At 33.4% G+C, this 20,508-nt stretch overlaps 1 protein-coding gene and 2 pseudogenes across 1 annotated transcript; 1 reads left to right on the forward strand and 2 right to left on the reverse strand.

Moving 5' to 3' along the window:
- Positions 1-1,105: 1,105 nt before the first annotated feature.
- LOC149511856 (F-box/kelch-repeat protein At3g23880-like) lies at positions 1,106-2,618 on the reverse strand. Its single transcript, XM_089753437.1, has 3 exons — positions 1,584-2,618; positions 1,425-1,497; positions 1,106-1,203 (listed from the first exon to the last, which is right to left on the reverse strand). The coding sequence occupies exons 1-3, from the start codon at positions 2,616-2,618 to the stop codon at positions 1,106-1,108; spliced, it is 1,206 nt and encodes a 401-aa protein (XP_089609563.1).
- A 75-nt stretch (positions 2,619-2,693) lies between these two features.
- On the forward strand, positions 2,694-4,581 carry LOC149511857 (F-box protein CPR1-like; annotated as a pseudogene).
- Positions 4,582-8,833: 4,252 nt separating this feature from the next.
- On the reverse strand, positions 8,834-10,527 carry LOC149511858 (uncharacterized; annotated as a pseudogene).
- Positions 10,528-20,508: the final 9,981 nt, after the last annotated feature.

Raw genomic sequence — 20,508 nt, forward strand, 5'->3', positions numbered from 1 at the left:
GGCACAGAGTAAGGACAATAAGCAGGATGGACACTGTAGTCCCATCGACTTGACCTCATAGATGTGAAAATATTCCTTCCGAGTTTGATTGTTCACTTGACCCAAAAGCTGTCATAAGAAGGCAAACATGATTTGGCAATTCTCCACCATTGCTTAGCTGTTGATCACCATGCTCTGTCCATCTACAATGAACTGCAGCATATGCCGGCAATTCCTTTATTCATCATCTACCATTAATTATCTCTTATATTCCCAACCATCCTGGTTTTCCAAATATTGCTGTTGTTGTGCAAGCCTGCATCTTAGAGAGAAGACCCGATTTGGTTTTATCTCCTTTCGGATTTCTAGTGATCGAGTACTGTCCACTTCGATATAACTCATGACAAGGTTCATCTTCCAATTTTCTTTCTCCTTTTTTGTGAAAAATCTGGTGGCATCTACAAACGTGTCTCTGTACCTTATCTCACCAATCTCGTCCGGTAGCATATTTGAACACAAGACTATAAGAAAAAGCATGTAATCGGATAAACATAGACTGATTTTGTAGTATCCATTGATAATATTACTGCCAATGTTCTTTATGTCTACACATACAATGTTTCCAAGATCAACAGCAATTTTATTGACACCAAAGGATACTACCAGTTGAATCCAGAGCTTAACTCGGTTGATTCATACATCCACTCTTAAGAAGTGGCATTCGGCAGGTTTAGGGTTGAAATCCAAAAAAAAAAAAAATTTACTAGGCCAAAAAAGATGGGCAAAACGATTAGTAGTTTCGAATTGGATGAAAAAAGGATCATCAGTAAGTGGTTTTGGAAGGTTGCTTCGGAGGGACTTGGAATTCAATATGCTTGATTTCTGGATGTGTTGAAAGAAAGAGGGAAAAAAAATATTTGTGGATTTCGACTGCTGATATAGTAGATTTGATAGTGACAAGGGTTACCATACAGCCATGGGCAGAGTGCTAAAAAATGTAACTGGTTTGATCTTAAACCTGACTAAGGATCTCCAGCTTTTCCGGTGCTGAAAAGATTAAGCTTTTCTTTCCACATTTGAACACATTTAGTTGCGCTTGCATTTGGTACGTATTAAAGAACCAGCATTAAGCAATTTGATTTAGATAGCACTGACAAATTACAATGGAAAGAAAAAAAAATGAATCAAACTGCTTTACTCTATCATTAATGATTATAACAAAAACTGGAGACAGAAATAAATAAAGTATAAGAAAATCAAGAGGATCCCGAGACCCTTTAGGCACAAATAGTTTTATCCAACTGAACTCAGAGCTTGGTTTAATTGATTCATGCAATCGACATTTAGCGAGTCAAGAGTTTAAATCCAAGCATCAACAATCTCTTCCGCTATCTCATACTACTAATTAAAACAAACCAAGAAACAAAACAAAAACAGATCTCAACCATCTTCATCACTTGTTTGGTGTATATCCTTCTTCAAGCAATTGATTCCCTTCTCGATTTCATTGGCACAAGGCTTTCCATGTAGACATAAGATTTAAAAAATAGAGGCTCAGGAATTTGAAGCTTCTTAAATTCTTGCCTTCTAAGATTGTAGGTCACCAATTGAAAATTATTCCTATCTTTGTCGTCCATAATTTCTAAGACAATCTCATTATTTTTCCAAATTGCTAAAGGCCTCACAAATATAGAATGTCCAATTTCAATAGTAAATACCTTTGTCCAAGACTCCTTCACACCATATTCCTTCATAGCAAATACATCTAATAATAATGAATGGTTACTATGAGTTACATGACTTACGGCAAAGCTTCCATCCCACACCAGAAAATGCATGAAAGGCTTGACATCATCTGGGAGTAGTATTATATCGAACTCTTCATCACTCAAGTTGAACAAGATGATGACAATATCATTACTATCAAATCTTTCAGGAAAACCTTTCCAATGGATTGCTCCATTGAAGTAAAAACTTCCATGAGGAGAACTAATTTGTCTGGAATTCATGCTATTGGACTTAGCATTATTTACTTGTCTCCAAGAATAAGATCCTAAAGTGTAGACTTCCACATTGTATGACATCCTGACCATATAAATTCTCCAATCATTGTCTCTTCGAGGCTTGGTAATCCTGACAGCTTTGTACTGATGATTTTTGAGATCATAGCCAAATCCAACAGAGAATAGAAGTAATGAATCGTTACTGGAACTAGTATCCGGTACAAGAACAGTCTCCCTGGTAGCCAAATTACATAGAACGCTATAACCTTGAATACAGTTGGAATAAAAGATAATACCATCACAGTGGGCTGAAAGTTCTAAATCATACACCGATGAATTGCCAAGGATTCCTAGATATACATCAACACTACTGCAAGAAGAATCGTTATGAGAGATCTTTGAGAGGGAACATTTTGATTGTGATGATCCGCTGTTGAAGCGCTTGATAAGGATGCTTTCCTTATTGTTGCGGCAGCTGCCATCCAAGTGCATGGTTATGAACTTGTTACTATTAATGAGAGCGTACCATGATTTGCAAACGGACTTGAATCGCAACAAAGATTTCACTGGCAAGTTTAAAAGGATTTCGAGCATTAAATCTGTTAGTAAATCATTAGAACTTGAGAAATCCTCCATGAATATTGTTTTTTGCTTTTTTTTTGGGGGGGGGAGGGGGGGTGGGGGAGAGTTTATAGCTGGATTGAAGGTTTAATGTACCCCGCCTTATATATAAGCTTTAAGGTATGAAAAATACTATGCAATTATGCTTATTGGATATAACAAAATCTTAAAACTTTCAAATTAGAAATAATAAAATTGATCAACAAAAAGATCTATTTATTATAAACAAACAATCACAATTTTTATTTAAAAAGTTATGATAATCTATATAATTATGTTTTTTTATTTAAACAAACTTAATCAGATAGTTATGTTTTCCTATTCACACATGCTTTTTCAGATAGTCATATTTTTTTTATTTAAACATGTTTACTCAAAATAAAAAATAATATTTTATTAATATTTCAAAATTTAAAAAAGTAAAAGATTTAAATAAAAAATAAATATATTTATTTAAATAAGTCCAACACTAGGAAAACTCCTAGCAAGTCCAAGTGACTTAATCTACTCAAACACTTCACTTAAGTACTTAACTAAAATAAGTAATTTTTTTTAAACTATATACAAATAATTTTTCTATTCAATGTGAGATACACCATATTTCAAACTACAAACTTCTTAAAGAGATAAAAGTATTTACATACAAGTAATAATACCAAAGTATTTTAGTTGGAAAAAAAATAACATAACAAACTAGATGATTTAGTATAACTAATAATAAATGTAGTATAAATTAGTCATTTATATACAGCTAATTTATCTTTATTTTTAATTTTCAAAATTTATTTTTTAAAATTTATAATATCATGTTAATATTATTATGTGACATGTTAAATAATGTCAATGTTAATATCATATGAAGTTTAAAATAGCATTGTTACATTAGCATATTGTTAGAAATTAATCGTAAAATGATAAAAAAAGATGATGTTGTAAATATTGGAAGTTAAATTGTAATTTTACAAAATTTAGTGACTAAAACAAAAAAAATTATCTGAAATTTGATGACTAATAAATATTTCGTTTACCATTTTTTATTTATATCCTAAAAGATAATGGAATCCATAAATTTGACATAAATATCATCTCCCAAAGGATAAATACCCTAAACAGCTTTTGAGTCATTGTGATGGCATTATTAACCTATCAAATTACAAAGACGATGTAGTTTTATGTAACCCTGCAACTAGGGAGTCTATGGTGCTCCTTGAGTCTTCTCTCCCTTGTTATCCGTGAATCCCAAATTTGATCCCTCAAACCTGTGCCTTGGGATTTGGTTATGATGCTAAAAGTCATCACTGCAAAGTTATAGGATAGTTTCATATTGCGAGTGTCTTAACTTACCTCACCTTTCCTTATCCTCTTTGGGAACTGGTTCTCGGAAAGAAACCAATGTTAAGGTCCCTGCCCATGTCTGGTATTACCATGTTTTGAGACATACTTTAATGTAGCATTTCATTGGTATATGCTATGGACGATAGCAGAAACGAGGAATTCCAAGTCATACTAATACCAATGCCAAGTTTCCCCTCCATGTATGATTATTCAATGTGTAAGAGTCTTTTGTTGTGGAATCGATGTATCCAGAAAGGGTGATTGGAAAATCATTTGAGATATGTGTGATGAAGGAATGTGGAGTGAGGGAGTCTTGGATAAAGCTATGTATTGACAATTGGACCTCGTACAAGAGTACTGGAAATGCCTTTGGTATTTTGGAAAAATGATGAGATTCTCGTGGAAGGCTCCAACGGACAGGTGGTGTCTTACTATCTTAGAAACAAAAGAACTCAAGGATCTTCCAATTTGTGGGGTTCCAAAGTCATTCGCAACTCTTGTATACATGAATAATAGTCTCGTTTCGGTCAAATGAAAAAGGAAAAAAAGGAAAGAAGAAGTTTGCAGCTTCTTGATGTGAAGGGAAGAGCTAAGGTACAGATTTCTACGTAGTAAGTAGATGACAAATTCGCTCAGCTACTAACATTCTATATATTGTATAGATTAAAAGAAGCGTGGATCAAACTTTCATTTGAAGAAAATCTCCTCATTCTAAAAAGAAATAAAGCATGGGAAGAAATTGATTGCTATCAGAGTTCCAGGGCATGCAATTGTATGCTCACTTCATATTTTCATAGTTTACCTTTCCTTGGAACTTATTCTTGGAGATTTAATGTAGTTGTCTCTCTAAAAATATTTGAAAGGGCAATTCTAGATTATGGAAGAAAGTATTCTGCTGCATAAAAAAAGCAAATTAAAAATAAGTTTTTTCAGTAGAGATCAGCTGAAATTCCAACAATATCTAGCTAGCTACAAGCATACAAATTGCAGATTCATTATAAAAAAATTAAAGACCATTATGAAAAATCCAATGACTCCAAGTCCGGTAATTTATCAGTCAGGACTGGAGTCTGCGGGGAAAACATACTCTCGATTCCATTCCAGCACCAGTAGGGAGCAAGGTACAGAAGAAGTAAAGGTAACAAGCAAGGATCACAGGCATGTGGGCACTGTACCAGCCATCAGTCTTCACGGATTTGGAAATATTCCTTCTCAATTTGATACTGTTCACTTAATACAAGATGTGCCATAAGAAGGCAAACATGAGTCAGCAACTCCCCACCTCTCCTTAGCTGTTGACCACGCTCTCTCCAACCACAATGAACTGCAGCGTATGCCAGCAATTTCACCCACACTTTAATGACCAGGTCATAATATATATATCCGTAAACCTATCTCTAATCATAATTTAAAAAGTGTTAAAATGTGACTAGTCATCTAAAAGAATTTATCTTCTTAAATATGTCTTAAGTTTGACTAAAAATCTCTAAAAGAATAGATTTTGATCTACATTTTAAAACTAAGTTCAGGAGTTCGATTACGTCTAAAAAATGTTATAATATCTTCACAATACCCATCTTAAGATATTACTATTTAATTTGAAATTATTCTATTATCTTGGTTCTAATAGTTTTTATTTAGTGTTTAAATACTAAAAATAACTTTTAAGATTCCCCTTCAATCAAATAGAATCCTTAAAAATACTTATTTACCTTAAGAGTATTTAAGAATCCAATTTCTTTTCCTTAAGAGGCTTTGTTGTTGGAGAAAATCTTTAATCAATTTTTTTTTAATTAAAATTTTTTATCGAAACTATATCTAATTTTTTCACTATTTGAGCCAAAATTAGAAGTATTTTCTCATCTAGAAATGTCTTAAATAATTATCCTGTTGTGATTATTAAAAATTTCATATTTAGAATTTATTTTTTAATTTTGTAAGTTTCATCTCTAAATTTTTCATTATTTGAACCTAATTTAGAAATATTTTATATGTTTCATTTCTAATTTTTCTATCATTTGAGTTAAATTTAGAAATGATATGATATGAATATACAACACAAATTCATTATGTATATAGGATGAGATTTCATTGATACAGAATCAATTCCATTTTAATATCTCTATGTGTCATTAACATGACATAAGAGATGTCAGTTCTAGTCTATCCTTTTCTATTTATATATATGTATATGGAAAGTTCAAAATTCATCATATAATATCATATAATAATGAATAATCCAATAAAAAAAATTAGAGGGTTTCTGATGATTTTCAAATCTTTTATATTGAGTAATCTAATATCCTTATTCATGAAGATAATGAATTAGAGATCTAATAGGGTATCAATTTAGGGTTTATGATTTTAAAAAAGCCGTTCTTTCTATAGAATGATTCCTATTTCACTCGATTTCATTCAAAGATTTATTAAAGTGTTATTGACTACCTAAATGAATTTATCTTATTAAGAATATCCTAAGCTTGACTAAGAATTTATAAAAGAATTGATTCTAGTCTGCATTTCAAAACTAAGTTTGAAAGTGTGATTATGTATAAAGAAGATTATATTATCCCTACAACACCTATCCTAAGATAGTACCATTTAATTTTAAATTATTTTAATAATCATCTTAGTTCTAATGGTTTTTTATTTTAATGTTTAAATATTGAAAATAACATCTAAAATTTCTCCTTCAATCTAGTAAAATTCTATCAGATACTTACTCACATAAAAAATATTTAAGAATCTAATTTGTTTTCTTTAAGAGGCTTTGTTATCGCAAAAAAACTTGAATCACTTTTTTTTACTTAAAATTTTTTTATAAAAAATATATCTAATTCTTTCACCATTTAAACCAAAATTAAAAGTATTTTCTCACATAAAAATATCTTAGATAATTATCCATTTGTGATTACTAAGAATTTTATATTTGAAATTTATTCGTTAATTTTGTAAGCTTTATCTCTAAGTTTTTCACCATTTGGGTTTAATTTAAAAATATCTTATAAATTTCATTTCTAAATTTAACCCAAATAAAATTTTCAACATTTGAGTTAAATTTAGAAATATCTTTTTTAGAATTAAACTCTTGTTATTTGTCATTTGTTTCTTAATCTTTAGAAAGTGACAATTATTTTTTAAAGTTTAATATAAATTTTTTCACCATTTAGATTAAATTTAGAAAAAAATCCTTTACCTAGAAATCTCATAAAAGCTTGGCCATTTATGATTTCTTTTAGATTTCTTTAGATAATTGTTAAATATTTTCACACAAATTTTTAAGTTATATTTTTTACTTTTTAATTTAGAAAAGAAAACAACTACTTTTATTTAAATTTTGTTTAAATTATTTAACCATTTGAACTAAATTTAAAGATATTCCTTGCCTTAAGATTTTTTTAAAAAATTTATCATTTGAAATTTTTAAAAATTTTATCGTTGGAATAATTGTTAATTTATTTTAAAAGTTTTATTAAATTTATTTAGATTTTGTACTTTTTTAAAAAAATTAAAAATAAATATTAATTATTAATGTTAAAATTTTATCTAAATTTTTTCTCCATTTGAATTAAATTTGGAAAAAATCTCCCTCCTAAAAATTTTTAAAAAATCACTTATTCGTGATTTTTAAAATTTCATTATCAAATCAATATTCTTGAATTTTGAGCTTTCATTCCTAGAATTATAATAAAGTTTTTATCATCCCTAGAATAATAATAAAGTTTTATAATTTAAGAAATTTATTTAAACTTTTTTCTTTACCATTATATACTTTATCCACAATAAATATAAAAATACTTTTCTAAAACTTTGCATCAAAATAAAAGTGACTAATTAAGAAATAGTGGAATCACAACATAAGTAAGAAAAGATAAACAAGCACCAAAGTGGGAATTTGAGTCTGTGAGCAGGTGGGCTTTTGGACCAAAATCTCTCACAAATCAATTTGTTGGCCTTAAAAAGATCCCTTCCCTCATTTTGTTTGCGTCTTTTTCCTTCTCGTTCGCTTTCTTAAACTTTCAGCCAAGGCACTTCTCTCCTTGCTTCTTCTCTACTCAAACAACCCACAAGCTGGTGACTCAGCACGATGATGTGCCGCATGTCACTGCTCTAAACAAGCTGTGCCAATTTCTTCCATGGGTTTCGGCTTTGAACCCCTGATTGTTGATTTGCTGTTTATATTTACTTTGATTGCTTGTCGTTCTTAATTGCTGATTGAGGCTTTCGATTACTGAGTGAATGTGGGTTTCGGTGGCTAGGCAAATGTTGGTTTCGAGAGCTGTATTGCAACAATGGCTTGTCGAATTATGCCGAACGACAGTGTTGGATTCTCGTGATGGTTGGTATAGGAGTTGTTGTTTAGCGATGGAGTTAATGGTGGTGATAGGACTTGGTCTCGGGGTGGAAGTTAGCCGTTGTGCTGGATGTTGACTGCTTGGGATTTGGTCTAGTGGTTGTTAGTGTTTGTTGAAAATTGTTTGCAGGTTTGTGGCTTGAATGGAGTTAGTGGATTCTTCGAAGGCTAATTCTCTCTTCTCTGTTGATTTCCCTCCGTCATTTTTCTGTATTTTCATCTGTATATCCTCTGGAACAGAATTGCTAGTCCATTTATAGTTCAAGTGGAACAGAATTGCTAGTCCATTTATAGTTCAAGTTGGCAGAGTTTCAGATTGTCTTGGTTTCAATTTTTAAAATCTCTGCATTATCATAAAAAAATCCACATGCAAACTTAAATCCAATTTCAATCTTTTCTCAGCTCTATCACCGATCCCTCCTCTCAAGTTAAAAGTTATCTCTTGTTTTTTTCCTTTAACTAATCAGATAATAATTAAAAATGTTTAAATGAAATTAAAGTTAAAAATAAACGCTAATGAAAATTGAAGCAGATAAAGAAAAGAAAAAAAATAAAAAAACAAATATATTTATACAGATAAATACATCAAAAATATAAAGAAAAATAAAGAAAAATCTGATAATTGGGCTTGAATTGATTAGGGTTCGATCGGTTTGAACTCAATTGGTTTGAGCCCGGACTAAATAGGATGTTTACAGATCATATCCCCTTTTTTTCCATATTACCTATCCTCCTGAGATTCCAAGGATTGCAATTGCTTCAAGTCTGCAGCCATAGAAGAGAACCGATTTGGTTTCATCTCCTTTAACATCTACAACTCATGGCAAGCGTCATCTACCTTGGTTTCAATTTTCCTTCTCCTTTGTTGGAAAAATATGGTGGCCTCAGAACATGTATCTCAATATCTTATCTCACCAATTCCTTTGGAAAGTATATTTGGATACGTGACAAGAAGATAAAGCATGTAATCCGATAAGCATTGGCTGATATTGGATTACTACGTATTGAGACTTTCCAGACAATTGGTTGCTTCAATTCTCTTAGCATCCGCATAGTAGCACAGTTGAGTGGCAATGTGCCAAAGAAGAAGGCTATGGTCGAATTCTACCTCGATTGTACTCCATTTAAGAAGCACAAGGCAATGAGCTCTGTAACTCAATAGTTTCTTGCATGAGTTGACATCAAAGAGACTATTGATATTCTCACTTCTCTCTTTTAGCTGCTCGAAGATGAGTTTTTGCAGTTCAGCATCTACATCCTGGCAATCTACATTTAGATGCTTCTCCACTATTTCCTCAATGTCAAGTATCTTCTGAAATCTGATCCACATGGTGGCCTGTTTTCTGAGGCAAAATTTGATCAAGTTGCACTTGAACATGGTTCTTGACCCCCTCTTACCAATTCTCACTTGTTTTAAATAATTCACTAGCCATAACTTTGTCCAGTCAGAGAGAATAAGTAAGACGAAAGCATAATAGCCAAGGATAAGGTCAGCAAATAAATATTTGAGCAGACTGAATAAGTAGTAAGCTTGAGAGAGAAAACCATCTAGAGATCCTAAATATCTTTGAGGTAACACCTTCCGTCGTGACAGTTTGAAGTTGGCATCTAACTTTTTCTTTCTTATAACTTCAGCATAATCAGGTCCGGGATCAGGATCTGAGAGTAAGCTATTACTAATACATTTAGTGCCCAATGTCCTCAGCACCCAAGTCCTTTCTCCATACTTGATAATTCCGGCAATGAACACTGGAATGGCAATCAATTTAAGACGAGTGTCAACCCAAGATTTCACGAAAACATAAAATGCAATTCCCGTCTGAACTAGAAGGCCAAGAAGATGTCTTGGCCACAACTCATTATCTTCTAAAGAGTAAGCAGTAACGGTGTCAGGGCCCCCAAGTTGTAGGATAAGGAATGGCGTCCAAAACAACTGGAGCGAGTCGCTTGGATTCGAATTCTTGTTTCCAGGACTACCTCCTATGTTCCTGGCAAGAATGCCTAATGCAACAGTTGCTACCAAGTCTGCTGACATGTATGCCGACCAAACAAAGAACCTGATCCATATTATAGTTGAACGTTTTCGTAGAAGACCCTAATGCAATGAGTATTACTTGTAATAATAGGCTGAGTAAAAGCAGTTCTCGGATCCCCCATTCATTCCAAATTTCAATTACTGTTTCAGAAAGTGTCGACATACCTCTCCACTGCTTTTTCTAAAATATCAAATTCTTGAACCTGCAAATTCTATAGACTTTTAATATTAGGACATCAATACAAATTTGATGTATATTTCTTTACAATTAGTATAGTTCAGTCCTCCATATTACTCTGTTTTTTTCTAAAAAAAAAAATCCAATAAAATTAATGCAAAATAGCAAATATAACCATGAAACTCTAATAATTGAAAAAGAAGTAAAATGTTAGCTAATTAAGAGAATTAATAATTTGTAAAATGTTTTACTCTTACATTCAATTACAAGTATTCAAATACTTACATCTCAAATACAAATAAAAAAATTCATCTAATTATTTTTAAGAGTTGACCTCTAAAAATTGCCTCCTTTGTAAGATAAATACAAAAATTTTTAAATATAGACTATAAATTTACGTAAATATTAGTAAATATTACAATCAAACACGTAAAGTATATGTAAAATAAAAGTTAATTAGTATATTTCAATCATTCTATATTGTAAACAAAAAAAATTTGTCAAATAATAATACCTCTTTAAATATGAGAGAGCTGTAAGATGCTGTTTGTGGTCGAACTTGACTAGCGGGTTAAAAGAAATATGGGTCACTGATCGGCCACGTTGCTTCTGAAGAGGGAAGATGAGTGTGGTTAAGGTTGACTGAAGCAAGGACTACCATGAAAGGGGAAAACAGATCGACAGTGGCTAGCTATAAGTCAATGAGGTTAGAGTCTTGGTCAAGTTAAAAAATACATAAAAATGAAATGAAAATGACTTTGCAAAGCTTGCAACTTGCTATAAAATATTTATGGTCCTACAACAATTAATCGTTTTTTTTCTTTTTTTATAAATTAAGATTCTCCTACTAATTAGGAATTTGCTGCTAGATGAGTTAGAGAACATATTGTCATAACGGTTTTGGGACCGTCAGACGTAAAATAAGTTTTAAAATCGAAAAAAATAAATAAAAGAAAGAGTCGCCACCAATCTTTGTTAAGGTGTGATTGATCACCCAAAAGTTTATCATTTTAATAAAATTATAAAAACGGGTTTAAAGTTTATCAAAAAGATAAATTTTGGTTTACGAAAAATCAGGTTAGGTCCAAGAGTCGGTTACGTGTGGGAAAGGATTAGCACCCCCACAATGCCTATAAATTTGTACCATTCAACTATACGCTATTTTCGATGTTGAATAAAAATGATTCCTAAAAAGATGGAACCCGGGTGTAGAGCTCATGTATGCGAGTAAATATGCAAAGTATGTGCAAGGTAATGTATTAATCAAAATAACATGAATAAATCAAAAACAAAATCAAAATGAAGTAATAACTAGCACATAATTTATTTTATTTATTAACATGAATGTTTTAAAAAAAATAAAATAAAAGAAATTAAATATCAAATAAAATCAATTAAATCCAACAATTGTCAATAGCGCATAATTAAAATTTTGGCCTGACTCTCAAATACTTCTCCAGTGGAGTCGTCAAGCTGTCGTAACGATTTTGGGACCGTCAGACGTAAAACATGATGATGTATTTTAAAATCGAGAAAAAAAAAAGAGAGTCGCCACCAATCTTTGTTAGGGTGTGATTGGCCACCAAAAAGTTTATCCTTTTAATAAAACTATAAAAACAGGTTTAAAATTTATCAAAAAGATAAATTTTGGTCTACGAAAAATCAGGTTGGGTCCGGGAGTCGGTTACGTGTGGGGAAAGATTAGCACCCCTACAACTCCTATAAATTGGTACCATTCAACTATACGCTATTTTCGATGTTGGATAAAAATGATTTTAATTTGAAATTTAACACTAATTCCCTTCACTTAAAAAAAATAAAATTTTGCTAAAAAATTTATTTAGAACTATTAAGAAAATCTTTAAGTTAAAAAATTATCTTAAAATTCTCCATCATCTAGGCAGAATTTAAAATAACTCTTTTCGCCTAAGATTTAATACAATAATCCTTAAAATGAAATAACAATCTTTATAGAAAATAATTGTTAGTAACTCTCCATCATCTAGGCAGAGTACCAAGAATTATTTCTTTCGAAATGTTATTTTTAATTTATTTTATAATATCACAAAAATGTGTTTTTTTTTTAAAGTATTATTCTCCTTTTTTACTATAAAATATTTTATCATCGAACAACAAATTAAAGAGAGAATAATGCAATCGATTAGCGATGATAACGTATGTATGCTAATGACTGTCATTTATAATGAAATGCAATTTAAGAGTTGGATTCTTAAGTATAATGAGACCACCCCGACTCTCCAACATCTAGGCAGAGCTTAGGGGCGACTGTTTATATTTAAGATCTCAATTTTATTATACATTTATTTATTAATCCTATTATTAATGTAAATTACGAACTCGTATGAAAAGACTTAACGAAGTAAAATTTTTTAAATACCCCATCATTTAGGCAGCATTCGGGAACAAATTGTTTCAAATAAAATTTTCACATGTTTTCTTAGGATTTTTAGGACTTTGGATTTCAGGGATTTTGAATTTTTGAGAGTTTGGATTTAAGGGATTTTGAAAATTAAAAATTAGTATTTAAAGTTTAAGTAAAACACGAACATCTCTAAAAATCTCCATCATCTAGGCAGACTTTTGGAGCAGGTTCAATTTTTTATAATTTTTAAAAACTAATTAAAAATTTCTTATATTTATTTTTTTATGAAAATTTATTAATAATAATTCTCCAACATCTAGGCGAAATTATTTCTTTAAAAAAATATTTTTATTCCCTCTAACATCTAGGCATAGAAAATAATAAAAATTATTTATTTTTTAAAAGCATTTTAATATATTTTTATTATTATTTATTTTTAATTTTATTATTATTAAAACAATTAAACATTTATTTTAACCAATTTATAAATTTATCATATATTTAAAATAATAAAAATAATAATATAACAAAAAAATTAAAAAATTCAACAAAAATTTTTTTTTACCGGGACCGGTCAACGGTCCGGTCAACTACCGGTTCGGATGGACCGAAAAGAGATCGGTTCAGCTCGCGGTTCATTAGAACCGGAAGAGGAGCGGTTCGGTCCGGTTTTATTGAACCGGTTGAGATCTGTTGGAGGAAACGGGTCAGCGGGTCGTTGCGCGGGTCCCGGGTCGGGTCACGGGCTCGCGCGCGGATCTCCCTAGTCCAGACGACGTCGTTTTGGCTCTTTGTTCCCTTATAAAAGACCCCTTTTTTTTTCAGCTCATTCTGTTTGTTTCAGAAAAAAAAAAACAGGGAGAGAGGGGGAGAGAGAAAGCTCTGGGAAGAGCTCCGTCCGGTTGATGTCCGTTGCCGGACCACCGCGTCGACCGCCGCCTGGGTCACCGTCGGCGGTTGTCGGAAATTTCAAAAGTGACCAGGAGGTTCCTTTCGACTCGATCTTTTCAGATCTGGTCTCCTCTTTGCCGAAAACGACCCCGATCGACGTAGATCGGGGTTCTAAGTTTTCTGTTCTTCTTCTGTTCTTTTTTTTTTTTACTTTTTTTTTTTATAAAATACTCAAACTAATAACCTTGCTTTTCTTGTTTCAGGTACCTCCTTGGCGCTGGGCTCCTCGCCGATTCGGCGAGGACTGTGTTATTTTTTCGTTTTTGTTTCGTTTTGTTTTTTTTTTTTTTTCGGTTGGTGTAGTTTCTGTTTTCGGTTTGGGTGCTTTAGGGGGGTTGCGTGAAACTGAGTTTTTTACGCGTAGGAATGGGGTTCTGTCTGGTGTTGAACGGGGATTCCAGAGGGAGATTGAAGGGGATTCCGAGAGGGAGATTGAAGGGGATTCTAGCCAGCTTCTTCTTTTTCAGAGCTTGAAGGGGAAATGGCTACAAATTTTTAAAGGCTTCAATTAGGGGATCTAGGTGGCTGTAGGGTGGCTGGTAGGGAGGTTGATCGGGTAGTTGGTCGAGCGTTGGTTGGGGTTGGTTCGGCGTTGTACCAACTCCTTGACTTCTGTCTTATTTCTCTTTTTTAATTTTTAATTAAACGAAAATAAGACAAAAGTCAAGGGGTTGGTACGGCGCCGAACTGGTCTGATCAACAACCCGACCAGCCTCCTAACCAGCCTCTCGACCAGCCACCCTACAGCCACCAACCAACTACTTTATAGTCACTTAGATCCTCCTAAATCGAAACCCTTTAAAATTTCCAGCCATCTTCCTCACAAAAGGTCTCTGGGCTCTAACAAAAAAGAGGAAGCTCTCTCGAACTCCCATTCAAGCTCTCTCTGAAAACCCCTTCAACAGATCTCTGGAATTTTTTTTTCGAAAGCTTTTTCGGACACACAACCCCCTTCCTTTGAACAAGCTCCTACCCATCAGAAAAACTCAAACACCACACCAATCGAAAAATAAAAAAAAAAATAGAAACAAAAACAAAAAAAAATAACACAGTCCTCGCCGTAGGTGAAGAAGCTTAGCGCCAGAAAGCTCTATAAAAGCAAAGAAATCATCAGTTTCGTCAAAAAAAAAAGAGAAGGAAATAGAAACTTTGAGCCTCGATCTACGTTGATTGGGGTTGTTTCTGATAAAACGGATGTCGGATTTGAAAAGATCTAGTTTAAAGGAGTTTTTGGAAGCATTTTGACTTTTTCGATCATCGACGACCATCATCGGCGGTGACCCAGGCGGCAGCCGACGTTGTTGTTCGGCGATCGGACGGCGGTCGGCTGGAGCTCTCCCCAGATCTCTCTCTCTCCCCCTTTCCCTTTTTTTTTTTTTGAAACAAAGAAAATGACTTGAAAAAAAAAATTTTGACTTTATATAGGAAGTAACAAGCCAAAACGACACCGTTTTAGGCTAGAGAGATCCGCGCTTGGATCTGGATCTGACTCGAGATTCGTGCAATCCGACCCATGGACCCGTTCTCTAATAGCTGCTGACCGATCCAATTGAACCGGTTCTAAATCGAACTAAACCGCTTCTCAGTCGGTTCGACTGAATCGCACGTCGAACCGACCCTTTTTCAGTCCAGTCGAACCGGTCGTTGATCGATTCGGTTCAGGTAAAAATAAATTTTTCTTTTTTTTTGAATTTTTGAATTTTTTTTATATTATTATTTTTGTTATTTTAAGTATGTTTTTATATTTATGCATGTTAAATTTATAAATTCGTTAGAATAAATGTTTTATTGTTTTAATAATAATAAAATTGAAAATGAATAATAATTAAAAATATATTAAAATGCTTAAAAAATAATAATAATTTTTATTATTTTCCCTGCCTAGATGGAACTGGTTCAATTGGATCAGTCAGTAGCTGTTGGAGAACAGGTCCACGGGTCGGATTGCGTGGATCCCAGGTCAGATCCGGGTCTAAGCGCGGATCTCCCTGGCCTAAAACGGTGTCGTTTTGGCTTGTTGCTTCTTATATAAAGTCAAAAAAAAAATTTTCAAGTCATTTTCTTTGTTTCAGAAAAAAAACGGGGAGAGAGGGAGAGATCTGGGGAGAGCTCCAGTCGGTTGCCGTCTGGTCGTCGGACAATCGCGTCAGCTGCCCCCTGGGTCACCGCCGACGATGGTCGTCGGTGATAAAAAAAGTCAAAATGCTTCCAAAAACTCCTTTCAACTATATCTTTTCAGATCCGACGTCCGTTTTATCAGAAATAACCCCAATCAGCGTAGATCGGGGCTCAAAGTTTCTGTTTCCTTCTTTTTTTTTTGGCGAAACTGATGATTTTTTTGCTTTTGTAGGGCTTTCTGGCCCTGAGCTTCCTCGCCTACGACGAGGACTGTGTTATTTTTTTTGTTTTTGTTTTTTTTTTAATTTTTTGGTTGGTGTGGTGTTTGAGTTTTTCTGATGGGTAGGAGCTTGTTCAAAGGAGGGGGGTTGTGTGTCCGAAAAAGCTTTTGAAAAAAAGGTTCCAGAGATTTGTTAAAGGGGTTTTCAAAGAGAGCCTGAAGGGGGGTTCGAGAGAGCTTCCTCTTTTTTGTTAGAGCCCAAAGACCTTTTGTGAGGAAGATGGCTGTGGATTTTAAAGGGTTTCGATTTAGGGGGATCTAGGTGACTGTAGAGTAGTTGGTTGGTGGCTGTAGGGTGGCTGGTCGGGAGGCTGGTTGGGAGGCTGGTCGGGTAGTTGGTCAGACCAGTTTGACGTCGTACCAACCCATTGACTTTTGTCTTATTTTCGTTTCTTTTGTTTGTTTATTTTTTAATGAAACTATAAAAACGGGTTTAAAATTTATCAAAAAGATAAATTTTGGTCTACGAAAATCCAGGTTGGGTCCGGGAGTCGGTTACGTGTGGGGAAAGATTAGCACCCCCACAACGCCCATAAATCGGTACCATTCAACTATGCGTTATTTTCGATGTTGGATAAAAATTATTTTAATTTGAAATTTAACACTAATTCCTTTCACTTAAAAAAAATAAAATTTTGCTAAAATATTTATTTAGAACTATTAAGAAAATCTTTAAATTAAAGAATTATCTTAAAATTCTTCATCGTCTAGGCAGAATTTAAAATAACTCTTTTCGTTTAAGATTTAACACAACAATCCTTAAAATAAAAATAACACTCTTTATAGAAAATTGTTGGTGACTCTCCAACATCTAGGCAGAGTACCAAAAATTATTTTTTTCGAAATGTTATTTTTATTTTATTTTGTAATATCATAATTTTTTTTAAAAATAGTACAAATAAAAATTAAAGATAAAATAGTACAAATAAATACTGATAATAACATGCTAACGTATGTATGCCAATAAATGTTATGAAATGCAATTTAAGAGTTGGATTCTTAAGTATAATGAGACCACCTCGACTCTCTAACATCTAGGCAAAGCTTAGGTGTAACTGTTTATATTTAAGATCCAAATTTACTGTTATACTTTTTATTTATTAATCTTATTATTAATGTAAATTAAAAAATCATGTGAAAAGACTTAACGAAGTAAACTTTCCTAAATACCCCATCATCTAGGCGGTATTCGGGAACAAATTACTTCAAATAAAATTTTCACACGTGTCTTTAGGATTTTTAGGACTTTGGATTTTATGGATTTTGAATTTTTAGGGGTTTGAATTTTATGGATTTTGGATTTTTAGGGGTTTTAAAAACTTAGGATTTTGAAAATTAAAAATTATTGTTTAAGGTTTAGGTAAAATGCGAACATCTCTAAAAATCTCCATCATCTAGGCGGACTTTCGGAGTAGGTTCAATTTTTTATAATTTTTGAAAACTAATTAAAAATTTCTTATATATTTTTTTTTATGAAAATTTATTAATAATTCTCCAACATCTAGGCAGAATTATTTCTTTAGAAAAATATTTTTATTCCCTCCAACATCTAGGCAGGAAAAATAATAAAAATTATTTTTTTGAGCATTTTAATATATTTTTAATTATTATTCGTTTTTAATTTTATTACTATTAAAACAATTAAACATTTATTCTAACAAATTTATAAATTTATCATGCATAAATATAAAAAATGTATTTAAAATAACAAAAATAATAATATATAAAAAAATTAGAAAATTCAAAAAAAAAATTTTTTTACCTGAACCGGATCGGTCAACGATCCGATCAACGTTGGTCTGGACCGGTCTGACCGGTTCTGCGGTTCGATCGACAGTTCGAGAGGTCCAGTGGTTCAGACCGGCTCAGATCGGTTCACTGGTTGGCTGAAGCGGGTTGGCGGGTCGGTTTACAGATCTCAAGTCGGATCCGGGTCCACTCGCGAATCTTTCCTGGTTGAAACGGCGTCGTTTTGGCCCTATGCCTAAAACGATGTCGTTTTGCTTTTAATTTTTTTTATAAATAGCTTGAAATTTTTTTTGTTCATTTGGTCTGTTTCAGAAAAAAAAAAAAGAGAGAGGGAGAGAGAGAGCTGGGGGAGAGGTCCGCAGGCTGGTCGTCATTCGACCGTCGGAGCATCGCGTCGGCCGTCGCCTGGTCCACCGTTAGCGGTAGTCACCGGTGTCGAAAAATGGTGAGAAGGTCACCGAAGACTCCTCTAGACGCCCTCTTTCCAGATCCGCTCTCCTTTTCACCGAAAACATCCCCGATCAGCGTAGATCGGGGCTCAAAGTTTCTGCTTTCAAAATTTTTTTTGTTTGTTTTGTGAAAACAGGACTGATGTAATTTTTTTTTTTTGCTTTTGCAGGTAGCTTCGGCGCTGGGTTCCTCGTCGATTCGGCGAGGACTGTGTTAATTTTTTTTTATGTTTTTTGTTTGTTTTTTTTTTTTTTTCGGTTGGTGTGGTTTCTGTTTGGGTATTTTGGGTGTTTGAGAGTGTTTTGAGGGAGGGGTAGCTCGTTTGGTGATTTTTGGTAAGGATGAAGTGAATGGGTTCCTGTGCGTTCGAGAGAGATTTCGGAAAAGAGGGGGGTTCCCAGAGGTTGAAGGGAATTCGAGCCTCCAGAAAGGGTATCTGAGAGAGAGGTTGAAGGGGATTCGAGCCAGTTTCCTTTTTCCCCCCGCTTGAAGGGGAAATGATTGGAAATTTTTAAAGGTTTCAATTAGGGGGATCTAGGTGGCTGTAGGGTAGTTAGTTGGTGACCGTAGGGTGGTTGGTCGGGAGCCTGGTCGAGGGTTGGTTGGGGTTGATTCGGTGTCGTACCAATCCCTTGACTTCTGTCTTATTTCCCTTTTTTTAATTTTTAATTAATATATATTTTATTATTATTGTTATTATTATTATTAGTATTAATATACTTAAAATGGAAATAGTAGACCCAGACAAAATCGATGTCTACAGTTGCCCCTTTTTGCACATTACTGAGAATCAAGAATAGGGCAAAGACAAAGACAACGATTTTGTCCGAAAATAAATCGTGATCTTTTATTTTTTATTTATTTAAAAAAAAAAAACAAAACGATTAGGATGACGTCGCAAGTCAAAAAATAATGAATCGATCGAGATAACATCGCGAATCGATTTTATACCCGAAGGTCTTACAAATCTTGCCTGGAGGTCGTACAGAATTGATTGAGATAACACTATAAGTCAAAAATAAAGAATCGATTGAGATAACATCGCGAATCGAAATTATGCCCAGAGGTCTTAGAAATCATGCTCGGAGGTCTTACAGAATTGATTGGAGGTCTTAAAAATCATGTCCGGAGGTCTTACAGAATTGACTAGGATAACACCGCAAGTCAAAATTATAGAATTGATCGGGATAACACCGCGAATCAAATTTATGCCCGGAGGTCTTAGAAATCATGCCCGGAGGTCTTAGAAATCATGCCCGGAGGTCTTACAGAATTGATTGGAATAACACTACAAGTCGAAAGATAAAGAATCGATCGGGATAACACCGCGAATCGAATTTATGCCCGGAGGTCTTAGAAATCATGCCCGTAGGTCTTACAGAATCATGTCCGGAGGTCTTACAGAATTGACTGGGATAACACCGCAAGTCAAAATTATAGAATTGATCGGGATAACACCGCGAATCAATTTTATGCCCGGAGGTCTTAGAAATCATGCCCGAGGTCTTACAGAATTGATTAGAATAACACCACAAATCGAAAGATAAAGAATCGATCGAAATAACACCGCGAATCGAATTTATATTTGGAGATCTTACAAAATTGACTGGAGGTCTTAAAAATCATGCCCGGAGGTCTTACAGAATTGACTGGGATAACACCGTAAGTCAAAAAATAAAAAATTGATCGGGATAACACCGCGAATTAAATTTATGCTTGGAGGTCTTAGAATTCTCAAAATCTTTGAATGCTCCTCATAATCAGAGGCAATGAAACTTTAAAATTTAAAAATCTTTTAATCTTGAAATTCGTGCACAAAGGCTTCTAGAGATTATGCCCGGAGGTCTTACAAATCTAAAAATCTTTGAATGCTCCTCATAATCAGAGGCGATGAAACTTTAAAATTTGAAAATCTTTTAATCTTGAAAGTCATGCGCAGAGGCTTTTAGAGATTATGCCCGGAGGTCTTACAAATCTTAAAATCTTTAAATGCTCTTTTAAAATTTAAAAATTTTTTAATCTTGAAAGTCATGCGCAGAGGCTTTTAGAGATTATGCCCGGAGGTCTTACAA

Source organism: Durio zibethinus, chromosome 24 (genome assembly GCF_047325235.1).
Source record: "Durio zibethinus cultivar Kanyao isolate XHJ-2024 chromosome 24, ASM4732523v1, whole genome shotgun sequence".
Taxonomy (NCBI): domain Eukaryota; kingdom Viridiplantae; phylum Streptophyta; class Magnoliopsida; order Malvales; family Malvaceae; genus Durio; species Durio zibethinus.

Bases quoted from the DNA above. Each gene is read 5' to 3' on its own strand.
- LOC149511856 (XM_089753437.1), bottom strand. From the start codon at position 2,618: ATGGAGGATTTCTCAAGTTCTAATGATTTACTAACAGATTTAATGCTC. The intron at 1,498-1,583 runs GTGACCTACAAT...CTACATGGAAAG, and splicing joins ATAGGAATAATTTTCAATTG to CCTTGTGCCAATGAAATCGA. The intron at 1,204-1,424 runs GTTGAGATCTGT...TTCTGTCTCCAG, and splicing joins CCAAACAAGTGATGAAGATG to TTTTTGTTATAATCATTAAT.